This window comes from Harpia harpyja, chromosome 1 (genome assembly GCF_026419915.1).
Source record: "Harpia harpyja isolate bHarHar1 chromosome 1, bHarHar1 primary haplotype, whole genome shotgun sequence".
In the NCBI taxonomy this organism is placed as follows: Eukaryota; Metazoa; Chordata; class Aves; order Accipitriformes; family Accipitridae; genus Harpia; species Harpia harpyja.
In genome coordinates this window covers 45,717,172-45,740,507 of record NC_068940.1, presented here as the reverse complement: position 1 = coordinate 45,740,507, position 23,336 = coordinate 45,717,172, and the positions used below count along the sequence as shown (strand labels likewise).

At 49.7% G+C, this 23,336-nt stretch overlaps 2 protein-coding genes across 5 annotated transcripts in view; both read left to right on the top strand.

The window, feature by feature from the left end:
• The window catches only part of LOC128143433 (centrosome-associated protein CEP250-like), a 19,836-nt gene extending 17,874 nt beyond the window's left edge, over positions 1-1,962 (top strand). For all 4 annotated transcript variants that reach the window (XM_052790647.1, XM_052790656.1, XM_052790665.1 and 1 more), the window contains one exon: positions 1,573-1,962. In XM_052790647.1, coding sequence (XP_052646607.1) covers positions 1,573-1,764 — 192 coding nt within the window. In that variant the 3' untranslated portion in view covers positions 1,765-1,962. The remainder of the gene's footprint in view (positions 1-1,572) is intronic.
• Positions 1,963-2,808: 846 nt separating this feature from the next.
• Positions 2,809-22,971, top strand: LOC128148185 (endoplasmic reticulum-Golgi intermediate compartment protein 3-like). The gene is given in 8 exon segments (XM_052802132.1): positions 2,809-2,870; positions 2,987-3,110; positions 3,752-3,839; positions 5,159-5,278; positions 12,394-12,641; positions 17,415-17,511; positions 19,831-19,895; positions 22,524-22,971. Coding segments are annotated over 8 exon segments (945 nt in total). The 3' UTR covers positions 22,665-22,971.
• Positions 22,972-23,336: the final 365 nt, after the last annotated feature.

The window sequence follows — 23,336 nt, the reverse complement described above, 5'->3', positions numbered from 1 at the left end:
ATACCGCTGAAGCCATCAAGTTACACCTTAAGGGTGTTTTCGCCAGGAAGCCTCGGCGCCTGAAGTTCTGTTGCTACAGATAACGGATTGAAGCCCCTTCCCCCTGTGACTGTTGTGTCTGCCTGCACTGTGGACCTACTCCAGCAGTTCAGCAGGAAAACGAAGGTGCTCAGCTCAAAGAATCATCCTCAGCTGGCTAGTTGGGGCACTCCTCTGGGTCTGGGAAACAGCGGAACTGGCACTTGATCTCCCCCTTCCTGGGAGATGCTCTTAGCAGCAGATGGCCACTTCTCCCACGCATACCTCTGGGTTACCTACCAAAGCGTGGGAGGCTTCCAAGCCCAGTTGCACAAAGGTGCCCTTATTATTTCAGAGAGAAGGTCAGAGCTGTCCCTCTCTTCAGGGGTGGTGTTCCCTAGCCTATGCGTATCGTTTGCTGTGAAGTCCCTCTGACGTCTTGCTTTCCGCGCGCACGCGCGCGCGCGCTACCGGCTTCTGATTCAGCGCCTCGCATTCCCCTTCTGGAGCTGGCTGCCCGAGTTTCCCACCTAGTCTGCTCTAGATGCTTAGCAGATCAGGGTCCCTCTTTTTATCTGCTTTGGCTTTACGTTGGCAGACCTTGGTATTGTAATTCAAACGGAGCAGGTTCCATAAGCCATAAAACTCCTTTAGGAATTGCTTCTGTTATTTGAGTTCCTTTGCCAAGAAAGAATATTTTCGTACTCCTAGCTCGAGGTTGGGGATGGCATTCCCATGTGGAACAGAGCCCTTGGCAAAGCACATGTCACTTTGCAAACAGAGGAGAACCTCCAGCCTGAGCTGTTCTCCCCGAAACAGCAAAGCACCGAGCGCTGCTCCCAGTGCTGGCATCTCCTCCGCTCCAAAGCAGGCAGAGGGCAACACGCCCGAGCTGCTGTGGCTGCGCTGCCCTGCCAACCTGACAGGAGGTGAGAGCAGCTGGGTCTCTCCCACCAAAAAGCCCAGCAGGCACAACCCGCTGTTGCCAGGAAATAATGAGAGTTTGAGGATTTTGAAGGCCTCAGCAGTCCTTTAAGGCTCATTTGCCTCCTGGGCTTTGTTCATCAGATTATGCTCTGCTCATTTGTGAAATGCTCTGAAGTTAGGAAGAGTGAGAGTTTTCTCCCATTTCATGTGCTAGCTGTCAGGGTTGTAAACTAGATCATAACAGAACGGTTCTTCACTACCTTGTGTATGCAGCAGTCCTCCTGCTGAGGAGAAAGCATGTGGAACTAAGGTGGCAGTAGGCCAAATCTCTCCTTTGAAAAAAAGGGTTGGGTTACGAAATGCTGTAGAAACCTCCCTCTTTAATAGGCATGTAATGTCTCGGTGTTGTACCTGTGAATGGTATGCCAGAAAGAAACTCGGAATTGTCGGTAATCTGAGCTCAGTTCAGGGTGGCTCTGGGAACCTGTTAGTTCCCATTCCACAAGGACAACGTGTTTGTCAGGGCTGGAGTTGGAGGGTGCGTCTTCCCCGACAGCCGGATCTGTGGAGCTACGGATGGTCCTAAGAGCGTGGGCTTGTCTGAGCTCGGCCTTTTGCCTCTTTCAGGTGTCCCTTCTGCAGACGCAGCTGGCACAAGAACGAAAATACAAGCAGGACTATATTGAGTGCTGTGCCAAGACCAGCCAGGAGCTGTCAGACCTTCACCAAGAGCTGTCTCGCTCCTTAGCAGCTGTGGTCAGGGAGCCCAAAGCTGCTGTTCTGGAAGCAGAGACTCGGAAGCTGGGTCAGCCTCTCTGAACCTTCTTTTCCTGTAGAGGAGCAGCTGCAGCATCACGGCGTTCCGGTCTTGTGCCCTTCCCGGAAATGTATTATGTTTTGCTGTGGGGAATGGGGGTACATCTGTTCTGTTTGCGTCCGGAAGCATTTCCTAGCGACAGCGATTTTAAAATTTTTTTTTTTTAATAAAAGAGATTTTGCGGGACTGCACTTTTTCAACGGGGGTACATTTGTTCTGTTGATGTTTGCAAGCATTGCCTAGTGCCAGCGCTGTCTAGAATTTTTTTTTAATAAAAGAGATTTTGCAGGACTGCACTTTTTTAGTAGGAAAAAGCAAGGGCTAGGCAAGTATGTGGCTTAGGAAAAGCTTACCCTCTTTTTTTCACTTGCACAAGTAAGCTATTCCGAGCTGCTGTACGATTTAACCTCTTGAGTTCGTAGCCCTTCCCTGTGACGAGAGAGGGAAACACGGAGGTGGTTACCAAAATGAAGGGGTGAAGGGTACAGGCCAGGGATGGGAGGTGGGGCAAGAGAGCGGCGGTTTTTTCCTCCCTTTCCTCCCTTTTTCCTTCCGTGCTTCGGCACAATAAGCGCTGGTACTCTCCCGAGGTGATTTGCTTTCAGCTTTGTTGCTGCGACAGCCAGCCTGAGGGACAGCTCGGTTGTTCTCCGAAGGGCGGGGGTAACAAACGCCAGCCCTTTCAAAGCTGGAGGCAGGGGATGGGATGGGCAGGAGGTCAAACCGAGTGAAAACTGCTCTCTGCCAGCAGCTCCGCCTTGGTCTCAAGCCCTTCCCGGCTAACCGATCTCGGCACAGTCAGCGTCTCTCGGGTGTCCTTGAGAGGCCCGGGGGCCGTTGGCAGGGAGGGTCAGAAGAGGGCGAGGCGGCAGCGAGGACGTGCCCGCCCCGGAGGAGCCCGGGAGCCCCAGCCCCTCCCCGCCCGCCCCCTCGGCCGGCTTCGGGCCGCGCTGCCCGGCGGGGCGGTGCCGGGGCGGCGCCGGAAGGCGGGTTTGGTTCCGGGCCGCGCGGCGCCACGGACTCGCTGTGGCGGCTGAAGCGGTTCGATGCCTTCCCCAAGACAAGACCCTGGAGGACTTTCGGGTCAAGACGTGCGGGGGCGCGCTGGGTGAGGGCGGCCGGGGGCCGGCGGGCGGGCCCGGGCCTCGCCGTGGGGCGGCGGCCGGCGGGGGGGCCTTGCGGGCCGGCGCTCGGCGGCGGCGGGCGGGCTGAGGCGGGACTGAGGCGAGGCGAGGCGCGCCCGGCGGGGCTGACGGCGGTTCTCGTCTCCCCGGCAGTGACGGTTGTCAGCGGGCTCATCGTGGTGCTGCTTTTCTTCTCGGAGCTGCAGTACTACCTCACCAAGGAGGTGAGTAGCGGCGGCGGCGGCGGCGGCGGGGGGCCGGCCCGGCCCGGCCCGGCCCGGCCCGTCCCCGCCTCGCGGTGCTGCTTCTGGCCGGGGCGGCCCTGCGGCCCGGGGCGGCCTGCCGTGCCTCCGCCCCCGCGCCGAGCCGCCGCCTCCTCCGCCGCCTGCTGCGGGCTGCCCACGCGGCAGCTTCACCCGCCGCAGATCTGCGTGGGGTTTTTTTCTTTCTCCGAGCTGGTGGCCTTGAGGCCGGGAGCGGGCTGCCCTCCCCCGAAAGCGGCTTGGCGCCAAGGGTGGCTTGTGGCTTCCTGTAACGCTGTGGCAGGAGAGCGTCTCAGAGTCTCTTCTCGCTGTCTCTGCCGCCTACAAGCAGGCAATACAAAGGAAAGCAAGCAAGCAAGCAAGCAAGCGCGAGAGCCCCCGTGCCCACCGCAGGTTCTAAGATTCCCAAGTTACTACCTTTCTTAAAAAAAAGCGTTAGAAACGGCAAGCGCTTGGCTACGGTGGGAGGCAGCAGCTCAGGTGTCTCTTGAATCCCACGTCTTAAAAATCAGCTGGTGAGCCAGAGCAGTCGAGGGAAAGAAAGAGGCCTTTTGATTGTCTTCCAAGTGAAAGAGGACTCTCTGTTTTTCCCTTGTGCCTAGGTTCATCCGGAACTGCGCGTTGACAAATCAAGGGGAGCTAAACCGAAGATCAGTCTCGATGTTATTCTTCCGCACGTGCCTTGTGCTTGTGAGTCAGCCTTCTGAACGTTGGGGATAATTTTCATACTTGCCGAGGGCCCGACAGGCTCGGTGTGCCCGGTGCTTCCGAGTGCTGCACTGCTGCTTGGGCCACGGACAGGGAGGAATTGGTGATCCCTGGTGGTTACGCAGCGATTCCAGGCAGGCCCGCTGAGCGCTTAAACCAGCGCTTCCAGGCAGGCTGTATTCTGTTTCGAGATGATACGTGAGGCTAAGGTATAAACCCGCTTACGTTTCTGTTTGGTGTGGTACTTTGTCAGAGAGCTCGGTCATACTGAAAAGGCTGGCACAGCGTTCGGTGTTCGCTTGGGACTCGAGATTTGACTGTACTGTTGCTGAAACACTTTAGAGTCTCCTTTGGAAGTTACTTGGCGAGGCGCAACTTTTCCGTGGTTTTTGTACTTCAGTTCTGACTGTAGCGCCAACGCCACGTGATAACCTTTCTCCCAAGTTTTTAAAATCGGAGTGAGCGTTAGTAGTCGGATTACCTTTTAACTAAATTCAAAACAAAGCTGCAGGGTGAAGTGAGGGAAAATTTTGCAAGTCTTCCTGCGTACCGCTGCGGTGCACGTTATCCGACTGTCCGCTAATCTTCCCTGCCTCTTGTTCTGTTGCGGTAATTCCTTTGGGTAGTGCGTTGGGCTCTAAAGGTAGTGAGTCTGACTTCCTTGTGACCACCCGAGATATTGTTGGTCTTTGCCTTCCTCACGTTTAAAAGGGCGCGGGAAGGCCAGAGAGTTTGGAAGCCCCTGCTGTTTTGTGCAGAGAAGCTGTCAGTCTTCTAAGGGAGCCTGTAGCATGTAGCCGGCAAGCGCATCACGGTGCTTCGATACCAGGCCGAGACCCCAGACCTTCTCAGTCTTCTTTGTGAAGAGGGGTCACGAGGAAGTGTGGTGATGGTGAAGGGGGAAGGGTGAGGGGGTAGAGGTAGGAGGCAGCTTTCAACCAGTTTGAAGCTTAACTCCTGTACTCCTGGCAATGGTTATGGGCTTTGAGGGGTTTGGTTTTGGTTTCTTTTGCCTTAAGTGCATTACCTTTCAGGGTAACGCTTTCTGGGCAGCTGGAAACAGTCCTTCTGGTGCACCAAACCCGACCCCGTATTTGGAAGGGTCGTTCAGGGTGCTGCAACGTGCGTTTTATTCCCTGTACGTCACTCGTCCCCAGCCATACGCGCTCTTCCGCTTTGGCACGTTCTTATCGCCCTCGCTGAAAGAGTCTGTATTTTCACTGGCTGAATGCTTCCTCAGCCTGCCGCAGGCCATAACAAATGTGTGTTTATAGACCACTTTCCTTGCTCACTGATTTCAGAGTTGAGCATCGATGCCAGGAACGTAGCAGGAGAGCAGCAGCTGGATGTAGAGCACAATCTGTTTGAACAACGTTTGGATAAAGCTGGCAATCGTGTGACCCCGGAGGCCGAGAGCCACGGTAAGGTGCTATTCTGCCTTTCTTGGGTGGACGCTCTCGTTGTCTTTCCATCACCGTATGCCTGTTTTGAGATTCACGGGAACAAGTGACAGCTGAAGAGCATTTAAAGACCACAAGCTTTTGAAGAGTTTATAGCACGCAACTCTATTAAACTGGCAGATGGGGCGAGCTCCTGTTATACTGGCAACTTTTGCGAGGCAGATCTTTGCCTAGTCCCTCTGAAATTACGACGAGGACTCACGGATGCATTTCAGGAGTAAAGCTGCTGCATGAATGGTCTTTTACGACTAGGCATCAAGCAGCTGTTCTGGCAAAACTTGGCTTGGGTTGTGCCTTTAAATCGCGGTGGGCTGGCAAATGGGACGACCTGGTTAGAGGAAAGAGCCTCTCTCCAGGGAAGGCTCCAGTGACTCGACCCTTAAGCCCAAGCTTGCACCTTACTACGTTTACTTTGTGTGTGTTAATGCCTACCTAGATAAATATATTTTAGTTGGTTTATCGGTTACAGGTTGTTGTAAGCGGTCCTTGGCTACGTAAACCTCTCCTTTACATTCGTTTCGTGTTGTGACTCATCGTTGCGCTTCGATACAAACCAGAAAGGGTTCTGGCAAAGTGTTGCAATGTAACAGTAATACTGTCCTGACTTTTCCTTTCCAAAACACGAGCTCCTTATTACTTTTTCGGGGAGATGGTGTAGTTCTACGTGTCGGCGTGAACTGAATTTGTTGATTTGTATCACTCGGATTGAACTTTTCTGTTCTTGAAGTTGCAAGGCTAAACTAAGCCAAGAGCTGAACGATTGGTAGGTACGGGAGTTTCTCCTGCTGCCACGGGAATGTGGTGATAGCGCTGTTACTGCTGTGTTCGCTTAGCAGCCTTTCTGTATTCAGAGGTTGTGGCGTTACAAATGTAATGCCCGGGGACAAAACCAGCTTTTCTGTATCTAATTCTCTGTTAACGCATGTAGGCCTCCTGCCTTACTTGTGTTGCCAGTCTCCATTGGCATTACTCCGTCGGAACCGGTTGCTCTGGCTCCTTGTGTAATCAATGGAGAGGAGGAGAAACTCGTAAGGAGCAAACGGTCTCGCCTGGAAGAGGCGTTTCAGAAGAGATCAGATGCATTGCAGGCAACAAGCAATTTCTTCCGCTGTCTGGAAAAAGCACGCGGCTAGTTTGGTTTCCATCACCCGTGTTGCAGGTTAGGTCAGAAGTATCCACCCGTCTTCATTAAACTCTGCGATTATCAGTTTCTATTAGTAACGCTGACCTTCAGTCAGTTACTTAAATGGCAGCTGTAGCAGTATTGACCTTAAATTTAGTAAAGCATACCCAAATTTTACGGAGTAGCATCTGGAGGCTTCTCCTAATCATAGTTACATTAAGATAGTTAATAGCTGGATGATTTCTATGGTAGGTTGCATTCTGTGCTTGGGATGTCGTCTTACTCCTTTCCATTGAATGACAAGACATGATTGAATTCTTTATTGGTGGTTCTTATCGTTTCCTTCCTTTTACCGTGGACAGAGTCTTCCAATTTCACGTATCGTATCTGCGTGCAAGTTGAGGACCGTGTCAGCGGCAAGAAACCCTGCGGTGTAGAGTTCTATGCACTGCAGTTTCTTTATAGTATCCGGACTGTGTGCATTCCCTCTGGATGCTGTCTCTGCGACAACTCAACAGGCAGCTACTGATTCCATTTAAAAAGCTGTTGCTGGTTGCTGTGTCTTGAAAGACTCCGTGTATCGTACAGGTGTTCTTGTTGAAGTGGCGGGAATCGTGGCTTTGACAAAGCGTTGCGATTATTTAGCTGTATTCTTCCTGACGCTGTCTTTGAGTGTAATTACGAGATTAAAAGCCGTACCGCTTTTTGAACAGTGAATTCTTAAGTGCGCTTTCAACTGCTTTGAATGTTGCGAGCTTTAGAAAGAAAGTCTCGCACGGTTGTTTACTAAAGGGGATATTTTCCTAAAAGCTCTTATTTGCTTGAGCGTCACTGCCATAAAGTATGTGATTAAAGAAATAAGGGTAATGACTGATTTTGATGCCCGTTTCATAGTTTCCAACTAAAATCTCTTTTTTCTGTGGCTAGTACGAAATACAGACGTGTTTAATGCTCGCTTCCGTCCGCCTGTTATACCCCCCAGTCTCAACAGACAGGGCCCTGATAACGTTTTATCCCCTCAGCAGTGTCTGACTATGTACCTTGTCCCCTTCCCCAGCGTTAGTGATCCAAGGAGCCACCTTTTCAAGGCTTATAGAGGGGAGTGCAGCCACGCCTGGATAGCGAGCCTTAGAGGGCTTTTGTAACGCAAGAGACTTGGTCCTGTCCTTCAGGGTTTGTGCGTTGAAACGGCCTGCTTTTAAGGGGGCCTCTTATTATAAGAGCCAATGGTTTTGTCCCTCTTCAGCCTTCTGCACGTAAGACCATGAATTTCCATGAGTTCGTGCCCCAGCCGTACTGCGGCTGCGCATTCAGCACACACATGGCACAGACGTTGTCAGAATCGTTAAGTCACGAAGAAGGTAGAAATTCCTTGGAGACTTCTAGTGAGCAGGGGTTAACGTGTGTGCCTTGTCAGCATTGTCATCCTGGAGGACTGGGTGCCAATTTTCCATTCGGGAGACTCTGGCTCTGATCTTGTTTCACAGCAATGTGTAACCGTGTTCCCTACACGTCTTGGGACAGGATTGTGCGTTGTGCACTGTTGCCTGCTGTTGCCTGCTATTTAAAATTTTGTTTGTGTAACAGGTCCTGTTACAATTGCCGCCATTTACTGTGCGACATTGTCTGAAGTAGACAATGTTTTAGCAAAGCCTTTAGGCAAGTAACATCTGATCAGCGCTCCAGCGAGGCTTACAGATAGCCAGTTCTTGGTATGGAGGGTGCGTTTGAGAAGACAAATGCCACTCTGCTTCTTGGTCTTACTTCGCACCTCAACAGGCTCTGCGCATACCGTTCCGGGTGGGCTTTGGGTGCAGGACGCGCAGCTTCCGACACAGAATCGTTGCGTTCGTGTGTGGAACAGTTATTGCGCCCAGAACGGAACAAGAGTACAAGATAGTGTTTCTAGTCACGCCTCGTCGCTTTGCATCTTCTTTTGTCTTGGAGCTGGGGAAAGAAGAAGAAAAAGTGTTTGATCCAAGTTCTTTGGATGTGGGTCGCTGCGAGAGCTGTTACGGGGCAGAGTCGGAGGACGTGCGGTAACCTTTACACCTTTTTGTATCTTCTTAGCACTTGAATTAATACAGTTATGTTGCACGCGTGTTTTTTTCGAAAGTGTCTGTGAAGGTCTGTGCAATGAAATCCTCCTGGGCCCGTGTTGAGAGAATGATGAGAACCGTTGTGGTTTTGGTCTGCCTTTGGAAGCTGTGCTCACGATTGTTAAGACCGTGCAGAGTTAGGTTGTCTAGTTTGTGCACGTGCCTTTTAAGGGCAGCGCAAATTGCACTACCTTTGCAGCAGCACAAAGGCTGTATCTCATCAAACGGCATCTTTTCTGGGGTTATTTGGTGTCCAGAGGGGAGCCGTGTAAATTATTTCACCGTTACGTGAGCCGTCTTGGAATGAAACCTGGTTATGGCTTTGCCTTCTCACTTCTGCTGCAGGCTTTGCATCCTTACGGGAGCGAAGACCAGGCATTTATCGCTCGCACGAACAACGGGTGTCATTTGGTGTTTCTCATTCCTCCTACCTGCAAAGAATTCTTCTGTAAGAATGGATCCGTGGTAGCCCATAGGTTCTGGACTGTCCCTCGCTCTTATTGTCTCTGTAGTGACTTGGTCTGTCCCATCTGTCAAGTTGCGTCCTTCCGCAGAGGTGTTTGCATCTTGAGGGATTCATGATTCCAGGCTTCAGCTTTTTCTTTGGTCCAGAAAAAAACACAGAAGCAAAGAAAGAAAACTCAGTCTCCATCAGTCGAGGACGCCGTTTCAGCGTGGAGGAGATCCAAATCCTCTGGCGGATCACCTGTACAGTATTCCTTCCACAGAGGGTGTTTGTGTGAGCTCACTCTTAACTTCTGTCCCAAAGTAGCGTCTGCCGGGGAATTAACCGTTTTCATCCCCACACTGAATACCGGAGGCTGAGATTCTTATTTCATCCTCAGCAGGCTTTCCTTTTTACGCTGGTAAACTCCTTTCGGAGTTTGGTTGTCTCGGTGCTGAAAGACGCAAGGTCTCACCCGTTTCTGTGCAGACGGACAAGCAGTTTTGCAGTTGTATCAAGCTCGTTTTGGAGACCGCAAACGTGACGTTTCCGTTTGTCACTGGGCTATAATCCGCCAGAGCTCAAGTCGTACCGGTTGCTGGGAATGCCTAAGGTTTGTCAAGCAGCCACCTGGAGGCTCTCCGTACCTTCCATAGCTTCTCCGTACCACAAAACCTGCTGTTGTAGAAGCCCCGCCAGGGACGTAGCATGTGGCAAAGTGGATCGAAACTGCTGTGTGAAGGATTCAGAGGCCCATCTCTGAGGAGGTGTAAGTCTATGACAGTTATTGGTTAGTCATGCAGAGCGTTGAATATACGTGAACGGTCTTCCGAAACAAACAAAAAAGGAGGTTACTTAACCTCCTTTGAGGTATGTCGTCCAAACATAGGTTCCTCCTGCCCCCCCATCCTTCCAGGTATTCGCCTCTGTTGGGATCTTGCAGCAGAAGGAACAAAACAGCCTCGTGGTACGCTGCCTTCTCTGTGCATCAGGTGTGACAAAAGCAGCACAGGACCGATTAAGAACAAAAACTTGTTACCCAGCTTTGAATGTTAACATGTTGTGAATGTAAACCTCGAGTGCACTTCTGGATAGCTTTGGTTGCTCCTAAAATGACCTTTCTGTTCCCTTAAGAACTGGGAAAGAGTCTAAATATAACCAGCATTGTTATCTGGCGTGCTGCTTTAGAGCTCACTTAACGTATATGGGCATGCCACTGTGTTTTTCCTTTTAGCGGTTAATGCCTGCATTTTTGTTTCTCTGTAGATGATTGCTTGTCCATATATTAGCCCTTTGGCTAGCTAGGGAGTCATTTTATATAGCCTAGAAAGCACACTGGCAAAGCTGTTGCTCTTCCCCTTTTTGGTACGAGTTTTAAGCGCTGCTCTGTCTGAATCTCTGTGTCTTTTCATTGTAAGGATCGGAATATTTCTCTCTTCTCTCCTGCTCTGCTCGTTTTTGCAGTGCACGCTGTTGAGAGTCAGTGTTGCTGTATCCTTCCCCCCCGCCCCGCCCCGCCCCCAACCCGTTTTACTACAGAGCTAACCAATTTCTGTTACTTGCTGTGCGCATAAATCTCCTTTGGGAGGAGCTGTTGATCTAGGCTGGGATCGGAGAAGATTTCCTGAAAGCTGAAAGGAGAGCCGTGCCAGGTCACTCTTCTGTGGTAAAGGAGGTCACCAGATGGAAAAGGTTGAGAATCTTTGTCTTAAACGATTTTAACATATCAGCGTTGGAGATAATGTGCTGGGGGATTATTAGTTGCTCTGTGCAGATAATGTAATTGAGGAGGACGTGGTGACGTGTTGGAGCGACTTCTGCCTGTTGAAGTCAGATGGGGTGATGATCTCACTTAATCTCATTTGTACAACAGGCTAGAGAATTTCTCCTGGGAATTCGTGCACCAAGCCTGCTAATCTCGGAATGCTCAGTAGGAGTTTTTCCGAGGGTTCGTTAAGCCATTGGATTTTTTAAAGGTAATCATAGAATCATAGAATAGTTTGGGTTGGAAGAGACCTTTAAAGGTCGTGTAGTCCACCCGGCCCGCCCCCTTCCCCGCAGTGAGCAGGGGGACATCTTCAAGTAGATCAGGTTGCTCAGAGCCCCGTCCAACGTAACCTTGAATGTTTCCGGGGATGGGGTGTCTACCACCTCTCTGGGCAACCTGTTCCAGGGTTTCACCACCATCATCGTAAAAAGTTTCTTCCTTATATCTGGTCTGAATCTACCCTCTTTTAGTTTAAAACCATTACACCGTGTCCTGTCACAACAGGCCCTGCTAAAACGTTTGTCCCCGTCTTTCTTATAAGCCCCCTTTAAGTACTGGAAGGCCGTGATAAGGTCTCCCCAGAGCCTTCTCTTCTCGAGGCTGAACAACCCCAACTCTCTCGGCCTTTCCTCACAGCAGAGGTGTTCCATCCCTCTGATCGTTTTTGTGGCCCTCCTCTGGACCCACTCCCGCAGGTCCATGTCTGTCTTGTACTGAGGACCCCAGAGCTGGACGCAGTACTGCAGGTGGGCTCTCCCCAGAGCGGAGTAGAGGGGCAGAATCACCTCCCTCGACCTGCTGGCCATGCTTCGTTTGATACAGCCTGGGCGTACGGTTGGCTTTCTGGGCTGTGAGTGCACACTGCTGGCTTTTCATCCACCGGTACCCCCAAGCCCTTCTCCGCAGGGCTGGTCTCAATCCCTTCATCCTGCAGCCTGTATTGGTAGCGGGGGTTGCCCCGACCCAGGTGCAGGACCTTGCACTTGGCCTTGTTGAACCTCATGAGGTTCACATGGGCCGACTTCTCAAGTGTGTCCAGGTCCCTCTGGATGGCATCCCATCCCTCAGGCGTGTCAACTGCACCGCTCAGCTTGGCGTCATCTGCAAACTTGCTGAGGGTGCACTCGATCCCACTGTCGGTGTCATTGATGAAGATATTAAACGGTATTGGTGCCAGTACGGACCCCTGAGGGACACCGCTTGTCACCGATCTCCATCTGGACATTGAGCCGTTGACCACTACCCTCTGGATGAGACCGTCCAACCAATTGCTCGTCCATCAAACAGTTCACCCATCAAATCCGTATCTCTCCCAATTTAGAGAGAAGGACGTTGTGGGGGACCGTGTCAAAGGCCTTACGGAAGTCCAGATAGACGACATTTGTAGCTCTTCCCTCGTCCACTGGTGTAGTCGTTCCATCACAGAAGGCCACTAGGTTGGCCAGGCAGGACTTGCCCTTGGTGAAGCCGTGCTGGCTGCCTCGAATCACCTCCCTGTCCAACATGTGCCTTAGCATAGCTTCTAGGAGGATCTGTTCCATGACCTTCCCAGGCACAGAGGTGAGGCTGACCAGTTGGTAGTTCTCAGGGTCCTCCTTTCTACCTTTTTTAAAAATGGGTGTCATGCTTCCCTTTTTCCAGTCACCAGGGACTTCACCCGACTGCCGTGCCTTCCCAGATATCACGGAGAGCGGCTTGGCAACTCCATCAGCCAGTTCCCTCAGGACTCTGGGATGCATCTCGTCAGGTCCCATGGACGTATGTATGTTCAGGTTCCTCAGGTGGTCACGAACCTGATCTTCTCTTACAGTGGGAGGGCCTTTGCTGCCCTAGTCTCCGTCTTGCGGTCCACCCCCTGGAGAGGTGTGGGAAGAGAGGCTGCCAGTGAAGACTGAGGCAAAGAAGTTGTGGAGTACCTCAGCCTTCTCCTTGTCCCTTGTAACCAGTTTGCCAGTCTTGCTCATCAGGGGGGTACGCTTTCTTTGACCTTCCTTTTCGGGCTGACATACCTGTAGAAGCCCTTCTTGTTATTCTTTGCGTCCCTTGCCAAGTTCAGTTCCAGCCACGCCTTGGCCTTCCTGGCCCCATCCATCCCTACACAACTGGGCAGCGTCCCTATACTTGCCCAGGATACCTGTCCCTGCTTCCACTGCCGGTGCGTTTCCTTCTTGCCCTTCGGTTTGACCAGCAGGTCTCGACTCATCCATGCAGGTCTCCTGCCTTCCTTTCCTGATTTCTTCCACCTGGGGATCGAGAGCTCTTGCGCTTTACGGAAAGCGTCCTTAAAGATCGGCCAGCTCTGTTCTGCTCCCTTGACCCTGAGGGCAGTTTCCCAGGGGGTCCTATAGACTAACTCCTTGAAGAGCTGGAAGTTTGCTTTCCTAAAATTCAGGGTCCTGACTTTACTCTTCGCCTGACCCGTATCCCTCAGGACTGCGAACTCCACCAGTGCATGACCACCGCAGCCCAGGCTGGCTCCAGTCTTGATGTCACCGATTAGCTCGCTTGCGTCGGTGACCGACAGGTCCAGTATCACATCTCCTCTGGTCGGGCTGTCTGTTACCTGGCTTAAGAAGTTACCCTCAGTGCGCTCCGGGAGTCTCCTGGATTGTCTACAGCTCGCCGTGCTACTTTTCCTGCAGATGTCGAGGTGGTTGAAGTCCCCCAGCAGGACAAGAGCCTGCGAGCACGATGCCTCCTGTAGCGGGAGTAAGAAGGCTTCGTCAGTAGGCTCCCCTTGATTGGGTGGCCTGCAGTAGACACCAACCACGAGGTTGCCTTTGTTGCCTCGGTCTCTAATTCTTACCCTAATCATGGTGATTACAGGTTGAGATGTGATGTTTTGAGTCGGTAACGTCTGGTAGAGGGCTCAGGCTCTCGGCTTTGCTCACTCCCTCTCCTCGCTGCAACATTTTCTGTGTTGCTCCCTGCCTCAGTCCCCTTTTCACGATGCATCCTAATGCCGCTCCTCATCTTCCTGCCGCTGCGCTCCTGCTGTAAGATATTTTTCCTCCAGAAAATTCATCCCCAGTTTGAGAATTGGTGTCCTAGCTCACCCTGGAGCAACGTGTTTGGGTAGCTGTGTCTTGGGTTTCTTGCAGCCTTCATGTGTTGATTGAGAGAGTCCTGAGTGGCAGTAAGTGCTGTTTTGCAGGTAAAGGACTGAATTTTGGAGTCCAGGGAGGCTCTGTGGTTGTTCAGGTGAGAAATGCAAGATGGGGCGGAGTCTTCAGATAGACAGCAGTTCTTAAAACGGCGTTACTAAAACGGTGAAGAAAACTAGGTTATATAAAACCAGACAGACTTCTTGACAAACTTAAGAAGTTTTACAGGTCTCTTGATTTTACCTAGCTCGGCACTTAGCTGCAGTTACGGAAAGGAAGGAATGTGTTCATGTTTCTTCAGAAATACCAGTCTCTGGTCCTAGCTGACAGTGTCTTAAGCTCTTCTGTTCTGTTTCTTCTCTAAGCAGGCTAAATAGCCTGTTGTTTTATGTTAAGCAAACTATGGCTAGCTACACGTTTATGTGCGACCTAGGGTACATACGCACGTGCTTGGCATCATCCTCAGTGATCAGAGATAAACCGACCTGCGGTCTGGTGGAACGCTGTTTTAGAAAGTGAACAGGTAAATCGTGCGTTTTGGCAGAGTTGCAACTCATTTATTGGAGAAGAGTTTTATAAAAAACTAATTAATTGGCGTTTTATCTGTGGAAGGCGTGGCGGAGCACTGTGGGGAATTTTTGTTTTGGATAGCCGTAACTGTTAAAGTGGGTCACGCGCGATGTAAACCTAGTGTAACAGGTTAGGTAATGGCTGGTCTTTGTCACGTGCTGCCCTTGCATTTCTCTGGTACTGCTTTCTGGTACTGTAAGATTTGTCAGCCTTACTAGTACTCAGCTCCCACTTCAGAGGCTAACGAATGTGAGACTACCCAAGCGTTAAAGCTGACGTGACTAACCTTACTCTGGAGCGGCTCTGGCTGGAAGAACAGCCTCACATAAAGCAATACTTACATTTTGGCCTGTTAGGTTCTCTGACGTGGCTCATGACCGAAAGGAGGGTGGAACAGGAAGGAGCCATCAACAGAAAGACGGGGGGACAAAGACTGTTTTATTCCTTTGGCAGTAGGTCCAGTTTAAATGCAGATCCACCAGAGCTGGGATCTCTGTAGCGCTTTGTTATTAACTGAAGGTTAGCCTGCTGGTGTCTGTACAAAAGGCAGCGGGACTTGACACTTCACTGACAGCCAAGCCACTTAACTCTTGCCTTAAGCGCAAAAAATACCGCGGCATGAAGCAGGGTGTTGCTGGTAACCGTTAAGAGAGATGGCGTCGCATAATCCCAAGGCCACTTCTCCCTTCTTTCCTTTCCCTGCCCACCGTTTCACATCTATTTCCAAATGTTTAGTGGGAGTTTCTTTTTTAAAGCCAAATGAGTTCTTTGATCCAGTTGCCAGCCCAGGCACACAAACCACTGTGCTAGTGGCAGTGATAGGTCTGCACACTTGTCAGAGACAAGCCACAGGAATATCTGAAGCCAGTGCAGCTCTGAGCTCTTTGTAATGCAGAACCATTGCGTTAACTGCAGTGACTGCAGCCTTAGTTTCTGAGCATTGAACGTTTTAACTGTGAAATGCAAGGGCCTCTCCCTACATCAGAGGCGTTTGGAGGAGTATAGCTTAGGCTTAGCATTTCCTTTTCTGACTGTACGTTCTCTGTTTTGCATGTATATCTCTTTGGGTTTATAAGGGGTTTATAGGGATACAAGTAAAGCTTCTGGTGTTTTATTGAAAGCTGTTAATGGAGAAAAAAAAAAAAAAGAGTTCACAGCACACTCATGTTAAAGAAATGTTTTAAAGGAGAGGCTCGTTCCAATCAGTTGTTCAGCTTTGCAGCTTGTCTTGTGCTAGGCCATATATCAGAAACCCTTCAGGGGAGCAGCATTCCTAATCTTGGTTAATAGCAGCCCTTGGCGATCTGAGTCCATCGGCTCCTCAAATAACAGCCCACGATTTTTGAAGTGTGTTTTTCTTTGCTGAGGTGAAAGAAGGGCGAGGTCTGGCTCCCTGAGCATGTGAATTTACCTGTTAAAATGCGCCACAGCCTCTGGCTCCTTTAAGATGACTGTGTGCCTTTGGGTAAACCTGGTAGGAGCGATACTGAAATTGAGTTGCAAGCTGTATTTTCATCCTGAGACTGATGCTTCTGGCACTGCATAAAGTCATGTAAGTAGCCAACCGAAAGATATCCCGTTGCCCGTATCTTTGCCAGATCCCTCCTGGGGGCACGTGGTGCTGCCGGCGTTGTCATATTGCTGCGTGCAGGAAGGGCAGAGAGGGGGCAGGCCAAATTCCCCAAATCCTAGCACTGGTGAGAGCTCGCCTTGGCCCCACCAGTGGTTTGCAAATACCCTGCTCAGGCCGTCCCCGCAAAGTCTTTTCCTGTCCCTGTGGGTACTCCGGGCAGCCAGTAACAGGGCTGATAGGCAGAGCGCTGAGAGTTGCTAAGATGAGGATGGTTTCTTGAGGGCACTTGGACGTGATATTAAGGCACGTGCTCTGCTCAGTGGTTAGTTTAGATCTGCTGTGCCTCTGGGTTTTACAGTAGTTAGAGGAGTTATGCGTGTCAGGTGGCGACTGAGATAACAGTGAAGTTTTCCTGGCTTGCCCCTGGGATCTGGTTTTTGCCCTAGATTAAGCATACATTCAGGTGAGGACTGAAATACCTGATCTGAAGTAACCCCAAGTTAAAGTTACTTTCCTTCACTGTAGCAGTGGCTAGTCTAAGTCAGGAGGGGAGTTTTATCTATCACATGCCCTACTGGAAGCAAGAGAGAAACGCAGGTGATTTTCTTGCCATTTTAGATCGCAATGGAAATGAGAGGAGCTCCCTTATAAGCTAGCATAAGGTAAATAGATAGGCTCGTTATTGCAGTCTGAACTACGTTGTTAAACTACGTTTCAATTACAGTTGACAATCTGCAGAGCTTTGGGCTTGACAATGTAAGTGTTCCCAAGACGGTGTTCTGGTTCTCTTGGTCTGTTTTCCTTCTGGATTTCCCTCCCTTTGCCACGTTGAGATCCTAGTGTACTGATCCCGGCCGGATTTGGCTTTATGGCTCTGGGCGGGCAGAACCTGGGACCTGCTTTCACACAAGGCTCCGAAGTATGTTCTGGGACATCTGCGTGTTGCTTGGCAAGGCTGTTCCCCTCTTCCAGAGAGCGCCTTGCTCCTTAATCTGTGCTTCCTGGTTTTCTAGGGTTGGCATTTTCACAACTGCTTCTGGATCTGTTGGAGTTTGCCTTGTGCTGGGAGGAAAGCAGATGATACCTGTACCTGTGCCACCGAGGTGCTGACAGCATGGTTCTATGGCAGGGAGAGGAGCGGGCGGGAGAGCCTGCTCTGTAGATGAGAGGGAGAGGCAGCGGGATCTGGGGATTTCCAGCAGGAGAAGGAGAAATCCCACATCTTGGAATCTCCCATGAATAAAAAAGAAGAGCAAGGGCTTTGGAGTTTACTGTTAGGAGGCGCAGAGTAAGGGAGGACCTGTCTCTGTCCCAGAGCCACACTCAGAAACATATACAAGTAATTAACTTTAGGCCCCTTACCTTGCCCCGTGGATGCTGTGCAGTTGTTTGAGTTATTAGCATTTCTGTTTCAGATCAATATGACGCACTATATCGAGCATCTCTCGTTTGGGAGGGATTATCCAGGCATTGTGAACCCTCTGGACGGGACGGATGTCGCTGCGCAGCAAGGTAAAAGCCTGCTGAGAGAAGTCTCTTTTTAAGTGTCCCTATTAGTAGGTGTTAGAAGAGAACAGGAGCAAAGTTCCCAGTCTTCCACGAGAACCCTGACAGCGTTGCGTAAAACATGGACTCCTCCACGTTGTGCTCTTTCTGGAACAGCTGCCTCCATTCACGTGGAACAAATGTGCCAATGTGTTTTGATTCTGTGACCTTTCTGAAAGATCTGTCTTTTCAGTGTTCGTGGAGGCACGACAGCAGGTACAGCACATCGTTATTAAGCGCCTGCATCAGGTGTAGTTCAGGGGGAGCCCTGTCTAGCTAGTGTGCACAGTAGGAGGTAACCAGAAGATGCAGGAGAGAGAAAAAATAGTTGGTGGAGAGTCATGTCGTGGTGTCTGCCTGACGTTGGTCTACCCAACAGTAGCAGCTGAACAGCTGCAGTGAAGTTGAAATAGTGCTGATCTTTCCTAGATAGCTCCAGTTTGCTGGCTTGAGAAGGAAGGGCAATTCTGTCCTCATGCTGCTGCTGCTCAAACTCTAATCTTGGTTTATTCACGCAAGCCTGCTTGTGTGCATTTTCCGTGAAAGATCCTGACCGCACCTCTTTATATGCCACTGCAGAGATTAGTCATTTTTTTAGATCCGCTGAAGTCTGCAAAGTGTTAAAGAATTCTCAGTCATGGGTTTCTCTAGGTTTGCTCTATTAACAACTCAGAGTTGGGCCACCGCCACAGTGAATGGCAACCCTCCAAAAGTTTCTCAGTCTTATATACCTTTTTACCACCCATTATCCCAGTCCAAAATCTGTGTAAGTTTCCAGTCGAATCTCGGTTCCCAGGTCTTATCGTTCATCAAAGCCCTTTAATTAGTTCTTGCCTCAGCGCTCTCGTCTTGGCTGGTCCCAGTTCTCATCTTTGAGATTTCAAGGTCCGCCTCGGGGCAGTCGTCTCCTGTTCAGTTTGCCTTCAAGTCCCATCTCTGCACAACTCTGAGAAACCCTCAAGTTGCTCCATTAACTATTACACATCTATCTCTACAAGCTCTGCCTGTTTTGCCAGCAAAGCACCTGCTTCTTGCTGATTTTTCGTCTTTTGTTCAACCTGTCTCTACGGATTAGCTTGACTAGGTTTTAAACCAATCCTTGGCTGGGGCTATACAGGGGGGCAGGCTGGAAACACTGTTCGTGGCCTGTTGAGCAGCTCTGTTGCATCTCCTATTTTCCAGGTAACTCATTCTATTATTAAATCTGTTGACTTATTCTACGCAAAGTTTGTGCTAATAAAGCTTGGAGAGAGAAGTCGTTTGCTTTGAGGTGGTGGTAGGATTGTTGATCCTACCTGAATCCGTTCTTTTAAATTTTTCCACCATCGATTTTAATTCTTGGACCCAAATCAAAGGATGGTGCTTAAAATCAAATACAGAAAAATGAAGAGGCGTGATAATGCTCGATACGATCGTGATGCCCTAGTTTTTCTGAGAGGGGGCCTGTAGCTGGCTGGTAAGATTCTCTCTGTAGGCTGCAGCTTTCCATCCTGGGCCTCGGAGAAGCAGTTGGCACATTCTTGAGGAATTAGGACTGAAGATGTGCCCTGGAAAAGAAGTGGGAGAAGCAGATTGCAGGTCAGATTTACGTTTACTGCAGACCAGCTAAAGATCTTATATATGAGAATGACTATATATGAGAATGAGAATGAATAATCTTCTCCTGTTAGGGAATTTCATAGAAAACAGGTTTTCAAAGCGACTCCTGCCTTTCGTTATCCTTAAGAGAACTGACGGAACAGGCTGGTCTGAGGCAGCAGGAGGAGTTCTCCTTCTTTTTTTTTTTTTTTTTTTTTCTTCTCCTCACTGATCCAGGTCTTCTTTTTCATCTCCTGATACTACAAAACCCATGCTTCTACAGGAATAAACTGCGGTGTTAATTGACGTTGATAGAGGATTCTCATTTAGAGTTGAGTATGTTTTCTTAGGGCTATGCTGTTAAATATAAAGGTTTTCATGTGCTAGAGTAAGAATTTTCAAGAAGTTGTACTGGTGAGACTATAGCAAGATAACTGGTTTGTTAGAAAGTTTTCCATTTAGTCAAGGCCAAAATGCCAGTAGTTTTGGTTTTGGTTTTGGTTGGAACAGGAACGAGATTCACTTTGGCAAAAGGAAAACTCGTGTCAGGCGTTAACTTTACTGTCCTTGAAAACCTCCAGGAGCTGTTGTGCAGAAAGATGTTCCCTGACAAGTTGAACAAAACCAGCTTGTGTTTACCGAACGTGTCGGTTAAGCTTCGCAGCTCTTCACCGGTTATTAATTGTGTCTCTCTGTCTTTGCTTATAGCTTCCACGATGTTTCAGCGTTTTGTCAAAGCGGTCCCCAGGGTGTATATGAAAGTAGATGGTGAAGTAAGTACCTTTTTTCCCTATTGCTTTGGCAAGTGAAAGCCTTCAGACTTTCTCCTCATATTCTGACGCTGACCATATCTGGCCTCTGGTGGAAGCGACACAATCTGTTTGACTTTCTTCAGATCACCACCCCAGCAAGAATAACAATTTCTATGGTGTAATGTTACCTGTAATGTTACAGCAGCGACGAAGCAGATTTCTGCGTCTTCCATCCCACCTAGATCAAAGTGACCACGCCACTTTGATCATGTTCCCCCACGAATCCCTCATAGTGCATGCTCAGGAGAAGTCAAAGCAGCAGGGAGATCCTAAAAATGTTCTTTGGAGAATAACCCAAGATCAGCTTGTCTCCGATTTAAAAACTCCTTTAGCCTCCAAAAGAGCGTGGTCGGATTTCCAGCCCTGCTTTCAGAATATGCCCTTCTTTTGGGACAGGTAGGAGAAATAAATTACCAAGGAGATACCAGGGTGAGACGAAGATCCTGCGAACACAGACAAACTTATGCTCTCCTCTGAAGCCAGCCTGAGGGAGCAGAAAGAACTGTGATTTCTTTCATTGGTTTGCAAGCGTTCACGTGGGTTGCCATCATCATTCTGTAGGGGATCTCCAGAGAACCTCTTTTTAAAAACCAAACCAAACCAAACCAAACCTGGCAGTTATCATTATTTGGGCCCCCGTAGTCTTAGGGCAGCAGAATGATGTAAGCTGTTACGTTTCTTTTGCAAAGAAAACACCAGTAGAGGCAGCAGCTTGACTGTTGCGCAGACTTCACCGCCAGTGCTACCCAGCGTACTTACCTAAGCCTAAGTGAGGAAGAGACGGGTGCCACGTGCCCCAGCAGCTCTGTGAACATTCACGTACAAGACGGCTTAGCTCCCTAGCTGTCTCCCAGGTTTTGGTGCTGTATCTTCTACGCTGCATGGGTGGTCCGTGCCCAGCTTCCCTTTAACACCAAACCAGTTTCCTCTGAGGTGAAACCCAAGTGTGTTTCTGGGGCTCGTTCAGTGCAAGGACTGATCTACCTGTGGATGAAACTACGCCACATTTTGACTCCCTTGTCCTACGCAGTTTTATAACGCTGTGCAAACCCCACAGCACTGGGAACCCTTACCACCTCAGGCTCTTCACCCAAACGCATCCCGCTCTCGGGCAGGTACCACATATCCTTGCAATCGGAACAACATACTACTGCACATCCACGCAGCCTTCATGTTTGCTTTCGGCGCTCTGAAATGTGAATCACTGGCAGATTATTAGTTATGTCGGAGGCTGCGTAGGAGCCACAAATCTGAGGAGCCACACGGCCACGGTAGGTACAATGCAGACCTTCAAGCGAAGCTATCCTAGAGCAGCGTGGGCAGAGCGGTCTGAGAGAAGCCATTGAAAGGTAGGCATAGTTTGTATTTCTTCACCTGCCCTAAAGATTGAAACTGTTTGCGAGACTTGGTTCTCATGTGATAAATCCTTATGTGGACCACTCTTTCTTCAGTCCCCTGCCTAGAAAGGACAAAAAGACCCGTCTGTTCTTTCCTGGAAGTTGGGTGGAAGTTACTTGCTATGAGGTGATATTGGGAGAACCTTCAGACCATGTTTGAAGCTCATTCTGCTTGGGTTCAGGATGCCTCTGCAGTTTTTGTGGATGATTGAAATTCCTGAAGTACAAAGGATAGTTAGTCGGAGCCCTGTTCTTAGGGCCACCTCCCAGTATCCCATGGCTTCTGTTTCTCTTGATGCGATCTCGCACGCTACTGTAGAGCTGCTGTTCAGTTTTCAAAGGACTTCTCCTGTCAAAAGAGTTGCTTTTTATTAGTCACCGGGAGGGGAATCCATGCAGACCGTGATGCTCAGACTTAGGGTAATTATGGATCCAAGTGTGCTGCCAGATGGATGCCAGGGGCTGTGTTATGCATTCAGTACTTGGAACCCCGAAATGTGGAATTTGGTGAAGAAACTGGATAGTATCTTTCTCAGCTTGGATCGTAATTTGTGTCAGATAGCTTATTAGGGATAATAACGTCATTTTAGGGATAATGTCAATAGGGGAACATAATGTCATTTTACAGAAACCCAACTGATTTGCTCTAAGAATAGGACTGGTATGGGCAACGGGTAGAAGAATGGCAGGGTGCAGGAGAATGCTGCAGGGTGATCTTCGTTTATATAAAGATGGGCAATCTGTGTCCTTCTGCAGCCCTGGCACTCTCCTGCCTTTATGTATTACTTCCGTTTTTCTCACTCTTGCATATATATATGGCTTTCTCCTACCGGTGCTGTCTCCGGAAGCATGCTTGGGTGGACTACATTTTGGTGGAAGATGACGTGGACTTGGGGTTGAGGTCGAGAGGAACAGCTTGTGCCGTTACTTGCCAGCAGAGACCAAAACAGTCCAGCCTGGGGACTGATGCATCACTCATTCTTTGGGCTAGCTGGGGCTTTAACTGATAGCCTGTAGGAAAAATAGACTCGATCCTGATGGTGCTTTTTTTATGACCCTTTGTAAGCACTGTCAGTGCTTACACAAGTGAGTGGGCAGGGCTACACTGCTACGGTTCACTGAACTCATGTTTTAGTAGCCTTTCCTGTTCCTCGCTAACGAAACGACGTTTGCTGTGTTTGTTTCCTGCTAGGTGGTAGGGACTAAGCCGTTTTCAGTTACACGACATGAGAAGATAGCCAACGGGCTACTGGGAGACCAGGGTCTGCCTGGTGTATTTGTGCTATATGAACTTTTGCCCATGGTGGTGAAGCTGACAGAGAAACACAGGTAAGAGACATTTCAATCTACGTCATCACCCTCCATTGATTTTTGCCATTTTGCATAGCTTAAGGCTCCATCCTCGCTTAGACGCGACAGTGCAAATGCCTGAAAGCCATCCGAGCCCCTTCCCAGTCGGTGGAGAGGAAGAGGCACTCCCGGATGCCCTTCTTCTCCGTGTGAACATCTGAAAGGGATTGGGGCTTTTCTGCTACTACCTGAAGCATATTAATTCAACAAGCCATTTGAGGACGATTCTTTGAGCAGAGCACCTCCATTTTCCTGCTGAACTGCTGGAGTAGGTCCACAGTGCAGGCAGACACAAGTCACAGGGGGAAGGGGCTTCAATCCGTTATCTGTAGCAACAGAACTTCAGGCGCCGAGGCTTCCTGGTGAAAACACCCTTAAGGTGTAACTTGATGGCTTCAGCGGTATGCTCGGCTCACTTGCCAGAGCTGAGCACCGTGTACTTTACTCGCGTAAATCTTACAGGCATTTTGCCCTGAACACCTGCGAAGATTCACCTCCTCAGGGAGACCAGGGCGTACCAGAGCCATAAAAGCACGTGGAAGAGGAGTCTGGCGACTGCTGCTACTGCCAGTACCGCCGTCAAGGGATGCAGTAGGGTTCAGGAGCTGGGATGTACATTCTTACACTGATAAAACAAGCGTCCACACTGTGCTTA